Source organism: Sphaerulina musiva (assembly GCF_000320565.1).
Source record: "Sphaerulina musiva SO2202 unplaced genomic scaffold SEPMUscaffold_7, whole genome shotgun sequence".
In the NCBI taxonomy this organism is placed as follows: domain Eukaryota; kingdom Fungi; phylum Ascomycota; class Dothideomycetes; order Mycosphaerellales; family Mycosphaerellaceae; genus Sphaerulina; species Sphaerulina musiva.
In genome coordinates this window covers 1,077,876-1,098,289 of record NW_016017389.1, presented here as the reverse complement: position 1 = coordinate 1,098,289, position 20,414 = coordinate 1,077,876, and the positions used below count along the sequence as shown (strand labels likewise).

The 20,414-nt window shown below is 51.8% G+C and overlaps 9 protein-coding genes across 9 annotated transcripts; 3 read left to right on the top strand and 6 right to left on the bottom strand.

The window, feature by feature from the left end:
• Positions 1-516: 516 nt before the first annotated feature.
• SEPMUDRAFT_68831 (AAA family ATPase) lies at positions 517-7,580 on the bottom strand (the record flags this gene model as incomplete). The annotated part of the gene is made up of 3 exons (XM_016909841.1): positions 517-1,420; positions 1,493-1,951; positions 2,001-7,580. The coding sequence occupies 3 exons, from the start codon at positions 7,578-7,580 to the stop codon at positions 536-538; spliced, it is 6,924 nt and encodes a 2,307-aa protein (XP_016759450.1). The 3' UTR covers positions 517-535.
• Positions 7,581-7,800: 220 nt separating this feature from the next.
• Positions 7,801-8,329, bottom strand: SEPMUDRAFT_150292 (uncharacterized protein). Its single transcript, XM_016906071.1, has 2 exons — positions 8,269-8,329; positions 7,801-8,199 (listed from the first exon to the last, which is right to left on the bottom strand). The coding sequence occupies exon 2, from the start codon at positions 8,031-8,033 to the stop codon at positions 7,848-7,850; it is 186 nt and encodes a 61-aa protein (XP_016759449.1). The 5' UTR covers positions 8,034-8,199; positions 8,269-8,329; the 3' UTR covers positions 7,801-7,847.
• SEPMUDRAFT_109414 (uncharacterized protein) lies at positions 8,157-9,428 on the top strand (the record flags this gene model as incomplete). The annotated part of the gene is made up of 1 exon (XM_016900780.1): positions 8,157-9,428. The coding sequence occupies one exon, from the start codon at positions 8,157-8,159 to the stop codon at positions 9,426-9,428; it is 1,272 nt and encodes a 423-aa protein (XP_016759448.1).
• Positions 9,429-9,634: 206 nt separating this feature from the next.
• Positions 9,635-10,807, bottom strand: SEPMUDRAFT_150291 (amine oxidase). Its single transcript, XM_016906070.1, has one exon. The coding sequence runs from the start codon at positions 10,791-10,793 to the stop codon at positions 9,738-9,740; it is 1,056 nt and encodes a 351-aa protein (XP_016759447.1). The 5' UTR covers positions 10,794-10,807; the 3' UTR covers positions 9,635-9,737.
• An 823-nt stretch (positions 10,808-11,630) lies between these two features.
• On the bottom strand, positions 11,631-13,622 carry SEPMUDRAFT_150290 (26S protease regulatory subunit 6A). Its single transcript, XM_016906069.1, has 3 exons — positions 12,772-13,622; positions 12,090-12,721; positions 11,631-12,031 (listed from the first exon to the last, which is right to left on the bottom strand). Exons 1-3 carry the CDS (start codon positions 13,508-13,510, stop codon positions 12,008-12,010), a joined length of 1,395 nt encoding a protein of 464 aa, XP_016759446.1. The 5' UTR covers positions 13,511-13,622; the 3' UTR covers positions 11,631-12,007.
• A 653-nt stretch (positions 13,623-14,275) lies between these two features.
• SEPMUDRAFT_118622 (uncharacterized protein) lies at positions 14,276-14,590 on the bottom strand (the record flags this gene model as incomplete). The annotated part of the gene is made up of 1 exon (XM_016901442.1): positions 14,276-14,590. One exon carries the CDS (start codon positions 14,588-14,590, stop codon positions 14,276-14,278), a length of 315 nt encoding a protein of 104 aa, XP_016759445.1.
• Positions 14,591-15,222: 632 nt separating this feature from the next.
• On the top strand, positions 15,223-17,165 carry SEPMUDRAFT_150288 (uncharacterized protein). Its single transcript, XM_016906068.1, has 3 exons — positions 15,223-15,337; positions 15,393-16,814; positions 16,944-17,165. Exons 1-2 carry the CDS (start codon positions 15,254-15,256, stop codon positions 16,617-16,619), a joined length of 1,311 nt encoding a protein of 436 aa, XP_016759444.1. The 5' UTR covers positions 15,223-15,253; the 3' UTR covers positions 16,620-16,814; positions 16,944-17,165.
• Positions 17,166-17,420: 255 nt separating this feature from the next.
• SEPMUDRAFT_118620 (uncharacterized protein) lies at positions 17,421-18,320 on the top strand (the record flags this gene model as incomplete). The annotated part of the gene is made up of 3 exons (XM_016901441.1): positions 17,421-17,835; positions 17,934-18,161; positions 18,262-18,320. 3 exons carry the CDS (start codon positions 17,421-17,423, stop codon positions 18,318-18,320), a joined length of 702 nt encoding a protein of 233 aa, XP_016759443.1.
• A 932-nt stretch (positions 18,321-19,252) lies between these two features.
• Positions 19,253-19,689, bottom strand: SEPMUDRAFT_28141 (uncharacterized protein; the record flags this gene model as incomplete). Its single annotated transcript, XM_016908439.2, has 2 exons — positions 19,253-19,442; positions 19,538-19,689. Coding segments are annotated over 2 exons (342 nt in total), but the record flags the coding sequence as incomplete, so codon positions are not given.
• Positions 19,690-20,414: the final 725 nt, after the last annotated feature.

The window sequence follows — 20,414 nt, the reverse complement described above, 5'->3', positions numbered from 1 at the left end:
TGCCATTCCCAGAGGCATTGTTCCTTGCTCCACCATCTTCTCGTACCATTCCGTCGCAGGTGTTGGAGGCATTCTCAATTAGTACCTAAATCGATTTGCAAATCGATTTGTGAATCGATTCGGTTGAATGGTGTGTCAGGTAGGAGAGAGATGTGAAAGAAGATTAATTCAATTGATGAATCAATTGATGAATTGATTCAGTGGAGTGGTGGTGGTGTGGTGTGGTGTGGTGGAGATTGGTGGAGTGGAGGCCACGGTGGATTGTTGTAGTGGATGAAAGGAAAGAGGAATTAATTCAAGCTGAGATGCTTCTTATATGGTACACTGACCTCAAAGTGGGGTACACCCCACTTCGAAAAAAACCTTAAAATACGCTAGCACCTGAACTCAATTCAATGGTACACCGACCCGTGAACAGATATATCATATATTCCTCGATGCTTGGACGTGACATTCGCTTTTCAATCTGCTACCAAGGCATCTACACCTAGGAGGTAGGCTGCTTGCTATTGCAACAACTTCCATCTCACATCATTTACAAAGCCCCAACACTCGCCTCGTCCATCCAGTGCGAGCCGCCTGCACAGCGATAGCCACCACCTTGCTTAATCCAGTGATATCCAACCGGACAGCATCCCATTTTCAGCAACTTCGCCTGCACTGAAGCTTCCTTGCGCTTCCTCTCCTCTGCCTCCTTCCTTACCCGCTCGAGCTCTTCAAGTTCTCTCTGACGCTTCTCATCAGCGCAAGCCTTGAGCCAAGCTCGGAGTTTACGCTCTTCCTCGACGAGACGTTGGAATTCGGCCTCTTCTTGTTCAGCTTTCATCCGATCAGCTTGTAACTGCTCCCAGATTGCATCGGTCACGCCAGAGTCGCGCTGGACAAGAAGGACTTCTGTCGTTGGTGGGGTGCGCTCGGAACGGTTCTCGCCACAACAGGTATTGGACTCCTCCTCGCCGGATGGCGTTTGTTGCAGGTCATCCTCAGTCTTCGAGGTCTCCTCTTCGACTGCGTGAGTCTGTTGCTTCGTTGCGGATCGAGTTTGCATGTGGAATTTATTTTGAGTAGTTGGCTGCTGTTTGTTGTCGGGCCTCGTGGGAGCAAACAGGTCTTGCTTACTAGAAGAAGCGCTGGCACCGGGTGCGGTAGCATCGTGTTCGCGGCGGGCTCGCTCAGAAATCATGTTCCTCAGCTCTGTCAGTAGAAGCTGACACGAGACTATCATGCCACCAGATCTCTTTGGACCGACATGCTTGATGATCGTTCCAAAGATCGTCTTGCCAAGAGTTTGGACATCACGAGCATTCGCAAAGTTTTGCAGAGACGCTAGAATGTTGAAATGCTGCAAAACCTCGCTCGTGGTCGTAGGGGGCATAGTTGTGATCGGGGACAGATCAAGACCCTTTTTCTTGCCCAGGTACTGGCACGTTCGTCAGCATAGGAAAACTCCTGGCGGACATTGCAATATAGGCTGAGCTGCTGGCAAACTTACTTGAATGAGTAGATCGAGACATGCCTGTGGCGGGAGAGGCTCAAACACAATGGTCTCGGGAAAGCGTGAAGTCAGGCCGGGGTTCACAGACATCAGTCGATTGATGTCTGCGTCGTAACCTGCCAGAATGACAATTTGCTTTCGAAAGAAGCGCTCGTTGGTGAGGCTATCGACGAGCTCATCAATGGCTTCTTGTGCAAAGTGACCTCCAGACAGTCGGTACGCCTCGTCGATGAAGAGGACCTTGCCAAGAGCGGATTCCAGGAGTTTTCGCGTTTTTGGTCCAGTATGACCAATGTACTCGCCCACAAGATCTGAGGCCGAGCAGCTCACTACTTCTGCTTTGGAGAGGAAGCCCATATCGTAGTACACTTTTCCCATCTTCTGAGCGGTCGTGGTCTTGCCAGTGCCTGGTGGACCCCTGAAAAGGAAAGTGAACGGAATCTGCTCGCGAGGATCCTGCGAAGTGTCAGCGCATATGGGATTATAGCAAAAGTTCTGGACGTACCATATCAAGTTGTCTCATATTTGCCACGATATTTTGGTAGCCCTGCAGCTGAGCGACGATGCTGTCACAGCCCACACTATCCTTGAATAGCATGGCGACGTTTGTGTTAGCTCGATCCCCTCTATCAAAATCCGGGTCGAAGTCCTGTGCTTCGAGGATGCCTTTTGCTGCGGTCTTATCATCGCCAGTACGTTTCTGCTGGCGCATTTTCGCATCGTTCAGCGCGATATCCACCTCACCTGCGTTGCCAAAGTGAGGGCGATTGCGTGCGCGTTGGAGCATACCCAGCGCCACGGATTTGGCACGCTCCGTCACACGGAAGCCTTGATCTTGGAGTTTCATGTCCAGGATCGCCTCCATGTCTTGGTCGTCAAAGTCTTCAAAGACAAACCCGGAGTCGATAGGGAAGCGCCGCGCCAATCCAGGGTTGACGTTCTGCATCATCTCTTCCATTTGTTCCTCGTAGCCAAGCAACAAAACACATCTGTCGTCCCCTGGCACGCTCTGAATCTCTGCGACGATGGTATCAATAACAGCTGTCCGGTATGGATCAGAGCTGCTGCCCTGGCCGCCCTGACCTCCGTACAATCCATATGCTTCGTCGATGACTAACACCTTGCCGACGGCAGCATCGAGGATGCCCTTCGTGTTCGCTTCTGAGGCACCAATCACATTGCCGATGAAGTCCGCGGGCTTCTTCAGAACACATTCTCCACTCGACAGCATGCCAATATCAGCCAAAATCTGGCCGTACAGCTTGGCTACTGTCGTTTTCCCGGTCCCTGGATTTCCCACGAAGACCTTGTTCAGGCTATACTCCACGAGTGGCTCTTCGGCCAATTCTCGCTGGAAGTTGAGCTGAAGACTATAGAGAAGCGCCTTCACAGACTCTTTCACGCTTTGCAAGCCGGTCAGTTTCTGCAGTTTCAGCCAGGACTTATTGCCAGCAAGTGCATCGTGGGTCGGTTCTGCTCCGAGGAGATCGGTGTCTGTGAACAGCATATCGTCAGGGTCTCCTTGGCCTGGCGTACGTCTCTTCACTTTGCGCGCATTGCGCACACGTTTTGCTTGCCGAGAGGCGATCTTCGACACTACGTTCTCGACCTCACGAGCATTGCCGAAGCCTTCTTTCCCACGACCACGTCCGATGCGACGTGCCACAATTCGGGCAAAGAGACCGCCTGGGCCCTCCTGGAGTTGCATTCGTCCTTCGTATCGCTTCTCAATGTTGTAGTTCATGATGGCTAACAGCTCGTCGTCTTCGTAGTCAGCGAACTGCATGCGCCGAGGAAATCGACTCGGTAGACCTGGGTTATGCTGGAAAAACTTCTCCATCTGCGTGTTGTATCCCGCAAGGATAAACACCACTTTCCCAGTGAGGTTTTCAACTTCTGGTAGCAAGTAGTCCAACACAGCGCCTCCTCCGAAGTTGGAACCAGAAGCGAGCTGATAGGCTTCATCGATGAAGAAAGCGCCGCCTCCCCGGTTCAAGAGATCATCGAGTAGCTTCTTGCAGCCTTGTACGCCCCCAGTTGCAAGCTTCGCACCTGTTGTCTCGATGAAGACCTTCCCAGGTAAAGCGCCTACGGAACATAGGAAATTAGCGTAGATGCGGGCTATGGTAGTCTTCCCAGTACCAGGATTACCCAGGAGAGCGGCACCGAAACGTTCCTTGGCGACAGATAAGTCTTGTCGGACGAGCATGTCGATCTTCGACTTGATCTCTAGGAACTGCTCCTTGACAGCTTCAAGGCCGATCATGTTCATGATCTCGTCAATCGCGTCGTTCTTTGCACCCTCGACGGCCTTTTGTTGCTCCCAATCGGTTTGAGCTTCGGAGCCAGACGGCTGGTGAGCATCACGACTGGATAAAGGGGGCGCCTTCGCCGGCGAACGACTGCGCTCTTCCGCGTCCCTCTCTCTCGCTTCGCGTTGCGCAGCGAGAGCTTTGGCGTTGTCGAGATCCGTACGACGCTGTGAAAGCTCCGTCTCTTGCTGTTCTTGGGTGCGCTTATCTGCTGCCTTCTGATGAATGCGATCGAGCTCAGCCTGGATGTCCGCTAGCTGCAGAGCATAGGCAATCTGTCTTGCCTGTCGCTCCTGGTCAAGCTTTGTATCTCGTTCCTGCTGTGCAAGTCTCGCTGCAGTCTCGCTGTCGCAAGCGTAACATGATGCGGGACGACCTTCCGAGCATCTCCAAGACAAGCGATGGCCTTGTGGGCACTTCTCCCGGATGCGGAATGAGCATGGCATCTTGGAGTGATCTGCCATTCGATGACACTTCTGCTGACAATCGTGCATCCCGCAGCTTAGTTTCACACCGCAAGGCGCTGAGCAACCTCCATCAGGGCACTTAAGGTCGAAGTCTTCAGGAGTAGCCAGTATCATCTCGCGCTCTGGGTGCTGAGCACATCTAACTGGTAGACCGTCGAGGATAGAGTTCTTCCGGGCAAGTAATGTGAAGAACGAGGACCACAGTTCTCCGCCTTTCTTGCTGGCAACGAACGTAGCAGGGTTCCCGATCACAATGAGAGCCTTGCGAGCCCGTGACAGGAGTACGTTAAGTCGTTCAGGAGACACCAGGAAACCAATATCACCATCGGGATTGCTTCGAGTCAGCGAGACAACACAAATGTCTTTTTCCTCTCCTTGATAATTATCAATAGTAGAGAGCCTTAATGGTTTCTTGGTCTGCGAAGCGCTCGCTGGTGACAAGAATCCCGCTCGGATCAGGTCGAAAGAGTCCATGTCATTCAATACCGGGTCATTTTCCTTGGCGAGCTCCTGACGTAGGAGACTGAGCTGGCCGAGATATGGCGTCAAGACAACCTGATCTGAAGTTCCATAGCCTTGTTGCGCCAAATACTTTACGATCTTCTTGACCATTTTGACCTCGTACGCGTTCTGCTTGCTGACACTAGCCCCCTGATCTCTTCTGTCTGCTACTTGACTTATGAGCTCAAGTTTGGTGTGCTTGATAAATACGACCCGACTCTGTAGCCCTCGCAGTGCTTCCCGTTGCATCGTCGAGGGTGCATCCAGAAGACTTGGGTATGTGAGCTGACGCACCAGATCCGAGATCTCTGGGCACATTCGGTGCTGTTGTTGTAAGGTGGCGCGAGGGAACCCAGCCAGTACAAGACGTTCGAACAAAGAGCGGTTGAGGTCATACCCATCGCCTTTCTCGACAGTCAAGGCATGATTGTTGACCTTCGGACGAAGCTGTTTGTGATCCCCAATCAGTATCAATTGTTTCGTGTTTGGCGTCATTGCGGTCAGAACGTGGCTCTCCATAATCTCGCCGGCTTCTTCGACCAAGACGATAGCTGGTGCAGCGCTCTGAAGCTGCCTGGCGTACATTGCGGATGCCGTAGTGGTGCAAGCTACAATACGCTTACTCTGGATGAGCTCCGTATCTCGTTGGTGAAGTGCTTCTTGCAAAGTATGCTGACTGGCATCGAAGACTTGCGCTCGAGCAATAATTTCATCGGCTGCCTCGGCGAGCATCGCGTCTTCCCACTGTCGCAGCTTCGACTGCCTGTCGGCTTCGTCCATGTTCCAGATTTCGACATGTCGGGGCGAAATGGGTTTCTGGAGAACGCCCGCATCCTTACCTTGTATCCATCTGGACAGCAGGTACCCTTCGTCGATAACTGACCCATTCTCGCCTACTGTGGCGAACCCATCCAATGACTCGGATACCTCAAAAGCTTCGAAGTACTCGTGATCGTCCTCCGAGAACTCCAAGTATTCAAGCAGCTGTGATTTGGTTGCCTGGGTTTTCCTGAAGTCTTTCACTGTCTGTAGAAGTGCGTCCGCATGAGTCGTAGTCTCCTCCCCAAGTCGGTTAATCGCCCCCCAATTCTCCTGTGTTCGAGACCTCGCCGGTGCTTGTTCCCGTAGACTGAGAGGTTGGGTACGAGCAGTAGACTTGGAACCAAGTCGAACCATGCTAGAAGATGGCACCCCGATGTCCATCAGCTCTTCAAGAAACTGATCCAGAGCATGATTTGTATAGCAGACCACCAGTAAGTTCTCTGAGCTATTATCATGAAGAGCTTTCGCAAGCAAAGCGCCAATGAACGATTTCCCCGTGCCTGGTGGACCCTGAATCAAAGATACAGCTTGACGCATACCAGCCAGTAAAGACGTAGTCTGCGAATCGTCCAGCTCCACAGGTTTCCGAAGTCCGAGGATGGGTTGTATGTCGTGCCCGCGTTCCAATTCGATTTTCCGAGCGATATCTGAAAGGTTATCTGACAGGTCGGGAAGCTCGAGGTCATCGATTGCGTCTTCGGGACACAGGAGATATTTCCAGAGTGGAAACTCGAGCTTGTCCTGTAGACAATGCAGAACTGGCTCGTATGCGAATACCGCTGTATCGATGACGACGAATTCAAGGGTTTGTGAGGTGCGCAGTGACAACAGCAGCTTCTTCAATGCCCCAGCTCCTGGAGTGCGAATGGCTATGACAGGCGGCTTGAGGCACAGCAGATCCACGTCCCGAGCAATAGTGCCGAATGCGATCACAGTGCCTTGATCAACGAAGTACCCGCACGATTGGTGCTTTATGAAATTGTTGTTGTCCTTCAAGAACGAGCGCGCATTCGAGGCATTGGCCAACGCCCCTAACCCCTTGCCCACAGAAATTTTCAGGGCGGTTGGCACTCTAGACTTGTCTGCGCCAGTGCGTATGCCATAAAGTTCAAGTCCGGAAAGCCGCATTCGCTGTCGGCGATTCGACTTTTTGGACGAAGACGTTGCCAGATCTTCTCGTAATTCGGCTAAGAAATCCTCTCGAAGCAGGCGAAACTGGTTGCTCAGATGATGAGCGACACGCTCTGGTATTGGTATCTTCGAAAGCATGTGAGCTGGTGTAAAGTACGGTAATTCTTTGCTGGCAAGCTCGTCCTCGGTGGGGAAGATGGCTACCTGACGGAAGTCAACGAAATCATTATCATGTCGACCGCCAGGCCCAGAAACAGTGGGTTTGCGACCAGCGCCTTTCGCAGACAGTATGTGTTCGATTCGACAGCCCATCGCGCGCAACTGTTGGTCTTGTGAGGTCAAGAAGGTCTTCTGCTCAGTGATGATGCGCGCAACGCCGTCCACATCGGAAGGGGAATCTGCGGTCCAGTTCAGAAGCTCCAAGAGCACGAAAGCAAAGCTAAGGGTTGTCTGCGGCGACAGCTCATTGTTCTGATGAGCCAGAGTCAATGCGTTCCACAGACTTGGTGGCGAGACCAGTGCCTTGAGCACACGCTTCAGGAATTCGCCATTGCACAGCCGCTTGACCTCTGGAACAGCAAGGTAGAGCAGCAGATTCTGTAGCGTGCCGTTGATGAATGACACAGACTCATCGAATCGCACTCCTCGGTGTAATGCAGTCAGTCCTGAGGTACTGCAGCCTAGCTTTTCGATACAATCAGCATGATTTGCTTGAGCGCAAATAGCTTCCACAAACTGCTGACAGTCGCGAGCGCTTTGAAGGGGCCGTAGACCCGTGATGAAGGCATGTAGGAGTCGAGAAAGTCTGTCGCCGCGTGTCGATGTGGTGCCATTCTGACTGAATTCTGCCATTGTCACGATGCAGAACTACGCGACGGTTGGCGACTGTCTGGAGTGGTGAACAGTTTTCGATGTTCGCTGGTGAATGAAGTAGTGCCGGAAGTGTGTCAGAAGTGCTGGACAAGCTCAAAGGGGCGTTAGGGGTGTCAGCGCGTGTCTAAGGCGCAGTCGGATAACAAAGATGAGGCACCGCGACTTGAAGGTTCCGCAGATATCACGCAAAGTCTAGGAGGTATACACTGATTATCGGTGACTGCGAGGCGGCAAAAGTGGATTCACTCATGCAAGGTCCCGCTTGCTTGTAGTTGGTTCGCTGTTACAAGCGCAAGTGGGCCGCTCAACACAAACGCGCTCGTTGTGCCTTTCGTCACTTTGTGACCATCGAAAGAATCGATCGACACAGCCGCAGTTGACACCAACTCTGGTCGACTCCAACTCGTCCAGATGTATAGGCGAGGAGCTCATGCGAGTCGCTACGGGGATCGTGGGCCGCGACGAGGCCGTTGGATTGGCAGTCGGGGCAGTGGACGATCAATGCATTCAACAGCGACTTCAGAGTCACCACCACCACCACTATTTGGCGACAAGATGCGTACCTTGACCTACGAGCAGGTGAAAAGGTCTGTGCTGGCTGGGAGCTCGCCACGAATCACTGGTAGTCAGTATGTTGCCTCTTTCAATTGGCTGGAGGACAACGTACCAACGATGATTGTGCCTGGTAATATCCCCTCTCATCACCAAAAGTCCGAGAGGGATTCTGATTTTGATCCAGGTTTGCCTCCAAAGTGGACGCCACATGAGAGCCCGCCGCAGCTTCAGGAGGACGCTGGCGAATACTATCGTGATATCAATGCTGCACAGTATTCGAAACACCCTCTCGAAGCCGCCGTTTGCGCAGTCCTGGCTCAAACCCCTGACATTGCCACGACGGAAGTCGACTTGTTCGCGTGCGGTAGCACCTTGGGGAACCTGCTGCGATTCTCGCGTCGAGCTGACAAGACATTTCGCTTCATCGTGGAGGCCGTAGGCGAAACAGTGTTCTTCGTCCGGCGCGAGAGTAGCCCAACTGAGAAGATCCTTGACGTCCGCGGGTACGGTCATTCGATGCCCGATGCCTACACATCTCTTGACGACTGCGTAAAGAAGTCTGTCTCACATCAGCGGCTTATCAAGTACGATCTTGGCGGCTTTGAGTGCATAGTGCGCCACGAGGGAGACGGATATCTTGACAGTCACATTGGCAAATCGAGCCCCGGAGGAGGGCATCCTTTACTACCATCTTCGCAAGGTCTTCGGGTGATGGGTGGTGGGAAGGTGATCCCACAAGAAGCCATTTTTGACATCAAGACACGTTCGTTTTTCAGAAAGAGCCACGATGTGCTTGCCGGCGAGCTCGATCGACTCTGGTTGAGGCAGATCCCAAACTTCATCTTAGCGTACCATCAGAAAGGCGTGTTCAACGACATCGAAGTGATGGATGTCAGAGAACACATCGCCAAGTGGGAGGCAGAGCACGAGAGCGACATCCGCATCTTGTCAGCACTGATGGGGGAGATTATTGCATATGCGAGGGAGCGCTCGGGGACATCGTTTGAGGTCTGCTCGCAACAGCTCGGCATCCTGGAATTCCGACATGTACGAGGACACGTCAACCTAGCTCTACCAGTAGACTTGAGGCAGACTTGGTCGCGCGCCGTTAGGGGTGACAACGACGACACGGGCGAGGAGGATCTGGATGCAGATGCGGACTCAGACGCCGAGGACGGTGTAGGTATTGATTCGGGCGATGATGAAGCCGAACCAGACTATACCGCGTGCTCTGCTGAAGACTGTGGCTACTGCGGCCAGTGTAAGTATTGAAGAAGAGAGGAAAGAGGAGTGTAGAGGAAGAGAAGAGGATAGGGTAGAGGAAGGGGGAGTGTGCAGCGGAAACAACTCGAAGTGGAGCCGAGAACGGCATCCTCGGCCCGGACCGGACCGAATCACCTACACCTAAGTAAATCCATATAGAGCGTAGAAAGCTTCATCGTGGACATTTGAGAGCGGTACCAATAGCCCCGGGCTGTGAACGTGTGACTTTAGATATTGATGAGTGGTGAAAAACCCGCGGCGTAGGTGGCACAACAGGACATCGAATGCTGAATATGTCCGCCTCTCAGATGAGCAGAACTACGACGGTTCCAAATGCTTCAATATATCGTCTGCTTCTCGCCATCCGCTGATGAGCGCACCATGTACCGTGGCAAAGTGGTTACGACTGGTATGTTCACCAGCGAACCTCAGCGTAGCACCTTCTGCACCACGAATTGGCTTTTGAAACGCTTCTCGATGCCTCGTTTCTGATAAACCTTTGATCATATGGCTGTAGCTGCCTCTGGAGTACTCATCAGATGCCCAGCGGCTGACATGCACAGCACTGGGTGTCGGAACCTCTCGACCCAGCCACTGCGTCAGCGCACGATGTACAAGAGCGCCTGCTTGATCATCCGTCATGGCCTCAACTTGCACTGCATTCGAGCAAGAGACGAAGCATGAAAGTGCCGGCTGGTCTGTGAGAGTCTGCAGATTCACCAAAGATAAGAGTCGAGGGCCGGTCGAGTTGGAGCCGTCCTCCCTGATCGCAATACCTGGCAGCTCTTCTGTAAATCCCATGAAAGAGTCTAGGGAAGTCTGCTCACGTTCCACCAAGCCCACGTCTTCCTCGGTACCCATTTCAAGTGGCCGGTCAACGACAGCATGTTTGAAGATTGATGTATATGGTTCTTCTGTCCACCAAGGCTTATGGTAAACCAGCATGATCTTGTCCAGGGTGCCAAAACCAAGGCGTTGTATGGACTCTGACTTATCCGTAGGAAGCACTGGCTGGAACAGTGTCGAAGTGGAATCGGAATATTGCGCGGGCGTATGGTGCTGTAGCACACCAAGAGGCAGCGTACATACCACCTCATCGGCCGTATACGTACCTTGACTAGTCTTGACTCGAATTGGCTTCTCACTCCAGTCGACTTGCTGCACTTCGGCGCTCAGCTGGATGAGATCGGCAGCCACCAAGTCCTTCGCAACTTCTTCAATGACAGCAGTATAGCCATCTTGCAGGAAGACCTGATCCCCATCGAAGTCATCAATGGCAAATTCAAGTAGACCCATCCCAACACTTCCCTTCGCCTGCTCCGCCGATTGTGCTGCCAGTGGACCAGCTTCCATCACTTCAATAAATTGAGGCATAGCGCTGAGCGAAGCGTGGTACTCTTTAGGAATGTCTTTAAAAGCTTGCTTAAATCCGTGAGCTTTCGTGATAGCCTTCAGCATGGTCGTATCTCTAGCCTCATCTGCGGATTCTGCTGCAGCCATCTCGTGCAGCGACTCTATCGTGTCCCACAGTGCAGCCATGATAGGGCCTGATGCACTGGCCGGGATGACCAGATCACGACCTTTCGATTCCTTCGGACTGCCAAGCGATTTGACTTCAACCCAGTCACTACTAGCCTGACCCGGCCGCGACTCCGTACATTCCTGCGCGGCAAAGGCAACCACGCCACCCAGCTTCTTAAGCCGTTTGTGTGGCAACACTGTCATGAGCGGATTTGGTTGATCCGCTGTGCCTATGCCATGAATCCAATTCGCTCCTGTATCCAGACGACATCCATTGACATGTACGGACTGTATCCGACCACCTATGCGATCTCGTGCTTCGAGGACGAGCAGGCGATTCTTGGCTTTGTAGTGTTGATGCTGATAGAGTCTTGATGCACAAGCAAGACCTGACATTCCAGCACCGAGCACCAGGACTTCGTAGTGTCGAATCTCGTCGCGGGCAGCAGCGGAAGCCATTTTGGCACAGGTTCTCTGCATGAGTTTTATGATGGAAAAGTAAACATTTGAAGATGTAGGTGATGTCTGGTGAGTGATGACTGCTAGCTGCTCATTGGCCCGGGTCCTCCCTCACTCTAGGAGGTACGACTTGCCTTCGACATGCGCTTGCTGACTACGGCACTGGAAGCAGGACTGAGGATTGGCGAGAAAGGCAGATAACAGAAGAGTGACTGGTGAATGCATCGCCGACAAGAATGTATGTTTCTGGGACTACATGTACTGAAGCATCTGGAAGCAGAGACTGTGCCATGGCGGAAATTCGATTGCCTCGAATGTAGTTTCTTCAAGGTTCTCGACAGACCCTTACGTTGTAGTGAGATTCTGTTGTTCAAGTTTGTCACATGCATGATTGTGTCGAGCGCTCATAGCGGTAAGCTGCGGTAGTCTGCGCTGTATTCATCGACTATCAGCATGACTGTGTCAAGTCATGGTATAGGCCCTGGAAACGGAAGAGCGTCTGATGCTCTGAGTGCTAGCTTTCGTTTCGAGTGACTCGTTAGGTGTTGTACATGGTCTATGGACGCGCCGCATAAAGTAGAGCAATATAGAGCCATACAAAGTATTGCTCAGGCGTAGAAGTTCACGGTATCCTTCGCAAATCATTAGCCAGAGTTCCTCACGAACATGTCTAGTAGGATGGTGACTTACCTTCTTCTTGGCCTGGACTTCGGAGATAGCATCCACATAGTGCTCATGCGAGATCTTGCTGTGACCGGTACGCAGCGCGATCATGCCAGCCTCGACACAGACTGCCTTCAGCATAGCACCTCCAAACTCGTCCGTACTTCTCGATAGTTCCGGCCAGTTTACGCCCTCATCGACAGTCATCTTTCTGCTGTGGATGCGCAAGATTTGAGCTCGTGCTTCCTCATTGGGCAAGGGGAACTCGATCTTTCTGTCCAAGCGACCAGATCTCAGCAGAGCCGGGTCGAGCACATCAACTCTGTTCGTCGCAGCCAACACTTTGATCCTGTCATCGGATGCGAAACCGTCCAGTTGGTTAAGCAGCTCCAACATGGTTCTCTGCACTTCTCTGTCACCACTCTTCTCACTGTCGAATCGTTTCGTGCCCACGGCATCCAGCTCGTCAATGAAAATGATCGATGGCGCCTTCTCTTTTGCGAGAGCGAAGCAATCACGGACGAGCTTCGCGCCATCTCCTATAAACATTTGTACGAGCTGAGGACCGGCGAGTTTGAGGAAGGTGGCTTCGGTTTGCGCTGCGCAGGCTCGGGCGAGGAGGGTCTTTCCCGTTCCAGGAGGGCCATACATGAGGGCACCTGTCGTCATATTAGCTGAGATCTCGACTGCATAACGAAGATGGTGGTACCCTTCGGCGCCTTGATTCCAATCTTCTTGAAGCGCTCAGCCTCCTTCATGGGCCAGACTACTGCCTCGACCAGCTCTTCGATCTGCTTGTCAAGACCACCGACATCGGTATATTTCTCTGTCGGCTTCTCGTCCACCTCCATGGCCTTGACTCTACTGTCGTACTCGGCAGGCAGCGTATCGAGGATGAGATATGAATCCTTATTCACACCAATCAGATCACCGGGCTTCAGCTTGTCGTGATCGACAAGACCTATCAAGGGGAGGAAGATCGTCTGCCGAGTGGAAGTCTTAATGACGGCCGACTTGCCCACGCGCGTGGCGTCAAGGTCAATGTTGGCGCCTTCCTCTTGCGCCTCTGCCTCGACATCCAGATCCAGAATCTCGACCACGTTGCCCACCAGATATGGCAGTTGCCTGTTGTTGTCAATCTTGTCGACGTTGTCCTTAATTTTGTCCACCATGCTCTGCTTCTCGTGCTGCAGACGCGCGTACTCGGATTTCATGATCCGCGAGTCGTTCTCCAGTAGTCGCCGCCGGGCTTGGATGTCGCGTGTGCTGGAATTGAGAATCTCGGCGTCGATCTGCTCTTCCTGATCCTCTTCCTTGTCATCATCGGCTCTGTCGCCATTTGCGTCCTTCATGTCCGCATCGGAGCCCTTTTTGTTCTTGTCGCCGTCGTTGTTCTCCTCCTTCTTGCCATCGCGCTCCATGTCATCGAGATCCTCGAGCGTCGACATCGTGGCGGTGTTGGTGTGAACTGTGGGGTGATGATGTACCGGAGAAGTGTTGGTATGGGGGTTCGGATGCGTGGGGCCGGAAAATGGTTCAGTGTTCGATGAAGATGTCTAGCACTGGAAGGTGTTTGATGGTCGATGGTTCCAGTCTAGGCAAGAGCTGTTGACGACGAGCTCAGTTAAGGTTTCGCTTAGTTCCATTACGCCGACTTGCCGACATAGGAGGTAGGAGGTATTGCATTCTCTTCTCTTTCCCTACGACATCTTCATCAGGCACTACCTATATGTAGGTATAGTAAGATAGGTCCCTTCTGGCAGCTCAGGATTATCAGCTTCAAATGGGACTTGTTACTCACGTCACACGAGAAATACGTACAGGCTTCAGGAGGTACCTATCGATACTGTTGTACAGATATTCGTAACATGCGAGTGCTTACAGGATGAGTACATGCAGGATACGATAACATATTCTTCGTTTCCATGTGCAGTCTTACTGCCCGTCAAGTATTGTTAAGGCATTGAATGACCTGAACCTGTGGCCCAAGGTAAAGTACAAGTACATATAGCTGCTGCTGCATACTATCTTTGACTACTGGCTGCACAGACTTCAGCGATTGCGAGGAAATTGAATGCAGTACTATCACGATGCTTGCCCGCCATCCCCAATGCTGTCCGAATCAGCAGATTGAGCCTACTCGGAGCAGCGTAGACAATCGTACCTCGTGGGGAGGTTGGCAACGATCTTTTACTTGACGCTAGCCAGATGTGTTATCTGCGGACTCCGAGAGTAAAGACGTTGTGCTGACAACGCGCGAAATCTCCTAGACGGCCTTGGACGAGCTCTACCTTAGGCTTTGGTAATGGCATTCTGTGTTCCCAATGAACATGGTCAAATTTCGATAACGGACTAATGTTGAAGATGTTCATGTGATCGTGAGGGTGCAAGAGATCTCCAGCTGGTGTCAGTTGTGCTCGCGTCGGAGCGTGGATTGGATGAATAAGCGCGACTGGTCCAATGAGGCGGATATGAATGGTTGGATGGCCGATGTGAGCTTGCGGTGGTACTTCATCTTGGTTGGTCATCGTGGCGAAGGAGGCGGTTGAGTATGAACATTTGATGATCCTACGAAGTACCTCCTACATGTAAGGTAGGTACTTATGCTGTGTCAGGTCGCCTTCACGACGAAGAGTCTCTATTCACCACAGAGCCGAAAGCCGCAATACTGAAACGCCTGTGGAATAATGCGAACAGGTAAGGTAAGGTACATGTATCTCTGGAGAATAATGATGTGGTCTCGTGATGCATTGGCTGTCGCGAAGTGCGAGCTAGCTGATGTCCGTAGATCTTGCAATACAACCACAGCACAGACAACAGCCACCACATACATGTACGCATTGATGACCAATCGTCGGCTACCAAGTCCGAGTTTTCTAAGGTGCGAGCCTCTACTTTGTAGCTTCTGAGGAAATGAGCATCTAATCGTCCGCGTCGACGATAACTCGAGCAAGGCAAGGTACTTTATATATACCTGTATACACACATGTACCTAATGTATGTATAAGGTATACCGGGTATCACATGAGATTGAGGTTCGTTCGCGCTTGCCAGTCGTCAGTCTAGTCCCCTCTAGCCTACATGCACTCACTCTACGTCACATTTCTTGATATCAAACTCTCACCTCAGGTACATGCACATTACATACTCCTCGTCCTTTGCTCGATACAGGTACCTTGTGCTGCTATGAGATGGCGTCTCAACCACGCCAGAAACTTCTGGAAGACGTTGAGGATGAAGACACACGACCTCGAGGTGTCATCGCTGCCGTCAAAGTACACTTACCACCACGCGTAGAGCGACGCGACTCTGCTGATACCTCCGCTATAGTCGGCCTTCCTCAAGCCCATTTATCCATTTGTCTCTCGCACCGCTCTACGCGCGTATCTCACCACCTTCCTCCTCTTCTCCGCCACTCTCACGCTCCTCGCGCTCGCGACGACAGCCTACGGCCTCTTCTACTGGTCGTACATCCCACGTATAGGCTTCGAACGCACCATCCACCTCCAGTTCGACAATGTCTACAGACCACAAGGACAACTCCACTCCAAGTTCGCTTCCCCGAAAGAACACCCATATCCTTATGGGAGCATCAGTCTATCCCCTGAACTAGTGGCAGGACAAGGATACGATGTCGTGGTGGAGCTAGACTTGCCGCGCACGAGAGAGAATCGCGATGCTGGGAACTTCATGCTAGAGGTCACCATGTATGCCGCCGACGAGAGAAAGAGCTCTTCTGTAGACAGCATTCTCGATGCAGCAAGGCTGGCCATGACCCCAACGAGCATGAGAGACGATGCAGGGACTGTCCTCGCCATATCAAGGAGACCGGCGATCGTGCCGTATAGAAGTTGGATCGTGGATCATATCTATACCGCCAAGAGTCTACCTTGGTATTTTTTCAATCTTAGAGAGGAGAAGGATAAGCTGAGAGTGCCCATATTTGAGAAGGTGAGTTTTGGGAAAGGAAGAGCGGGACTGCCTGCTATGTTACACTTGGAGGTGCAGAGTACGCATCGGCTGCAGATATACAGTGCTGTGGCACACTTCCGGGCACGGTTCACGGGTTTGAGATGGATCATGTACAATCATCGGATCATCTCTGCTGCATTGTTCATTACGGCTTTCTGGGTCACGGAGATGTTGTTCTTCGGCTTGGCCTGGGCGATTGTGTCTTTCTACCTGTCGTCGCCAAAGCCGAGAGGACAGTCAGAAACGCAATTCGACAAGACACCAACAAAGATCAAAGTCGAGGAGGAGGAAGATGCAAAAGCTGCAATGTCGGAAACTGAGCGCACATTCCCAACTCTGGCAGGGCAAGCGCCTCTGCGATACCAGTCGCCCACAAACGGCATCAAACAAGAAGGCGACGATGAGGAGCCTAGTTTACGACCTGTTACACCTGCTGCGGAAGCTGATGACGAAGACGAGGATGTGGACTTCTTCGATTCTGGCATTGGGACGTCCCTGGAATCCAGCAACCCTAGTCGAAGAGAGAGCATACGAAGGCGACGAGGAAGATTGAGTGATAGACCTGATGCGGATAAAGCGTACTAGGAGGCTTTTGAGTATATCTTCAACTTTGAGGACAGAGCTCAGATGCGGAAGAACAGTACGCTACATGATGGAGCATTTTGGACGAACGTGAAGTCTGGAAACGGTTTGTGGGCGAGCAGATGACTGCTGCCTGTAGATCTGCAGATTGATGACCAGCTCGAATGCCGAGAGATTATGATTCCCTTAGTTCACGAGGTACGTTGATTTCCTAGCAGAAGACAGAACTAATGCCTCAGGTAGCTCTCCCCCTGGTAGTGTACAGTTGGTTCATGAGCTACATGTACTGATTATGGTTGGTGTTACCCCTTGAGGAGGGAATAACAGGAAAACGCGCCGAATAAGTGCGGAATAGTGTCTCTAGACACTACACAACTGTTATTCAACTGCTTCGGCGCGCCGGACGCGTAATTACGATACGGCGCGAGAGTACTAGTACGCGTACCTTAACGTAGATACTCTAAGGGTAGAACAGGTTACTACAGCCTCTTTGCCGGAGGGTGGTGTTCAACAGCCCATACCTCTCCCCTGCCGGTGGTATCCGACTGTCAATGACGGTCATGTGCTATCCGACTCCTGAGTGAAACTAAATTATACTTCCGAATGGTGGCTAGCTCTAGCTTACTACAGGGAAGCTGGGCTGCCGGTAGTATTCGACTGTCAACGATGGTCATGTGCCGTTCATAATGGTCGTCTGCTATCTGACAGACTGCCCTCGTTCGAGTCAGGAGGTAGAAATAATGTCCATTGATCGTTCGCTTGCCGCCTCCTTCGATCGAGATCTGACTTCTCGTCACGTAGACCATGGCACATCAACGATCACCGCCTCAAGCTTGTCTCAAATTGATCGCTCAGGATAAAATTTTCCCCCTTACAAGAGGGAATATCGACAAGTTGCGGGAAGTGCGGGAGAAGGTCGTCCGAAACGTGAGTCTACAAGCAGCGACATATGAGAGTGTAGTAACCCCCTTAGCGGACGCACAACACGCGATCGAGGATAGCTATGGAGTGATCGGGATGCTGAAATATGCTGCGCCCGACGATCGCACCCGACAAGCCTCAAAAGAGGCAAATCACCTATGGGATCAAGCGTGGAGCGAATTCAATAACGACCACGACGTCTATCTCTTACTGCAAGCGGTCAAGGACAGGAATATGCACCTGGAAGCCGAGCATGCAAAATATCTCGACGAGCTGCTAGCAAACTTCCTTCGATGTGGTCATGGAAGATTACCCCATGAAGGGATTGCCGACTTGCTTGAGAGGAGGAATCGGATCGACAGCCTACGCAACGAATACACTAGAAACATCCGAGAGGCTTCCGCTTCGACATGACCGTGCACGACCTCCCCACACCCGAGTCCTGTCACGCCCTAGATCCTACTCAACTCTACGCCGATTTCGAAACACGCCTCGAATTCCTTTCCGTATCTGATCCAAAAGAACTTGGATACCCGTATGCGAGCACGTTCCACCTTCTCGCGGGCTACGATGCTGGGTATTACGGCTATCTGAGCGCGCAGGTGTTTGGTGCAGACTTGTTCGGTGAGTTCGCTGACGATCCGAGAAGAAAAGAGACTTGGAACGCTTTCGATCAACGATATTAGTGCGTGGAGCAAGTCGCGATGAGATGTCCAATTTGCAGGAATTTTTGGGGAGGATGCCGGGAACGGAGGCGATGATTTTTTCGTGCGCTGTGAGTGAATGATTAGGGCGAGTTTAAGAAATCTCACTCCTACGATATCTATGCACGGGCACACACGTACTTTGGCATTGTCTTAGCAACGACTCTAATCTGGACTCCAATAAACATTTACGAGAATCATGATTCTGATAGCATACTGTTTATCCCAAGACATTGGCCACCCCCGGAGATGACCAAGACGAACAGAAGAGCGACACCATCTCGCTGTGTACGAGAAGCGTCTCAGCAGGAATCGCTACTGTCAATTCCAGATCACAGTCTACGTGCCACTCCTCTTCTTCTCAAGATGATCTGCAACATGACTCTCCAACACTCGCCCGACACTCGAGTCTCGATAAAAAAGAAGATTAGTGCTCGATTATGGTTGGTATTACGACTGACATGGGCCTCCCGCTCTGTCACCATGTCTGAAGATGCGTGTATGCCAAGGTTCCTCCAAGCGCTTTCGATGCTTCCATCATCGACCCGTATCCATCACAGTAACGACGGAGCACCTAAGTCCTCTCTTTTAGACTTCATCCATGAGCCTTGGGTTCTGTCTGAACGGGTCAGGCATGTCATTGCCCCTGGCTATTTTTGGGGTGCGTCGAGCTCGGGTACAGCCCATTCCCGAAAAGCTTCGGTCATGCACTCCAAGGACTTTTCAGTGTAGTTGGCATTATCTTAGACGCGAACTTGGCACTGTAAGTGTCATCTGCTGCTGAAGTCGGACGCGTTTCGGCTAGCGAGCGCAACTCACTCGTCTGAGCATATTGCGGGGCAGATGGGATTATATTAGTGCAGTAGATAGACCTGTGGCCGCCACTGAGAAGGACGACTTGATACCTAGCATGAGTTTCCTCAGGAAGGCTTTGGCAAGCTTCCTCGCCATCTCGTCGCCCGGCAAATGTCGCATATCAATCGAGGATCTCCTCGGTCATGATTCTTTTTTTCATTCATCGTCGACGAAACTGCTCGCCAATGGTCCAAATATGGGTACTTCCACTCGGTCCAGCGTCTCGGCATATCTCCACGCTCCGTAGGCCAGATAGCCGATCAGTCCTATATCGCCAGCAAACAGCATCCAGCTCACAATGGTCGTCCAAATGAAGATGATATGTAGCAAGAACAGTGCAGAAAACCTAGCCACATGATAAGTTAGCCACCCCTTTTCATTTTCCCACACTTCACGCCCCGTCCTCCCATTGGGGGTTTGTTTCTCTCTTAGGCAACCTACAGCAAAGAACTCTGCCAAGCATGAAAGCGCACATAATCACTCTTCTGCTCAAACAACAACAACACGACACCCGCAGCAGGCGGCAAGAGCAAATATGCCAACGCGGCTTCAATCCCAATATTCAACCCTAAACTCGTTTCATATACGCTGATCAAGCCCCCTCTGCCTCCCAAAGCTGTACTCCCTCCTCCCTCGAGTGCGCGATCACCAATATAGTCGTTGTAATACGGATTGCGACTGGCTCGTCCTTCTTCTTCATCTCCTTCTGCGTCGTCGTCATCATCATCCAAGTCTTGGTATTGAGAGGGATCAGGCAGACGCTGATTGCGGGCTGCAGCCCATGGGTCTTCGCGATCTGCGACGGAGGAAATGTTGCGCACGGGGAGCTGCTGTCGCGTGTGGTGGGGGCCTGGACTGCCGGGTGGGCTTCGGAGGGGTGGAGGCGATTTTGCTCGTTCGGATTCGGGGGGAGAGGATTGGTAGGGTGCGAAGTTCATGGCCATGGCAGGTACAGGTATTATTGCTCGGGTTGGATGATTATTGTTTTGTTGTATGATTGTGGGGACTTTGGTGTCGTGCTGTTTATTAGAAGAGCAGGGCAAGATAGATGGGGAAGACGTGATTGTTTGCGCGCACGAGCTCCAGGTACAGGAGGAGGTAGGCTGGCGTGAACGATGACAGGGTCCAAGTCTCGGTTGTCAGTATCTAATCTCGGCACGGAATTACTATTATAAGATCCCCGCGGGGATTACCTCCATCTTAATGTATTTTCCAACAATGTAACATTATAACAACACATATCAACAACAAGAACATCCATCAACAATCCTGCTATACCGCACATTTCCGTCATTTTATGAACGACATGGTCCAATCT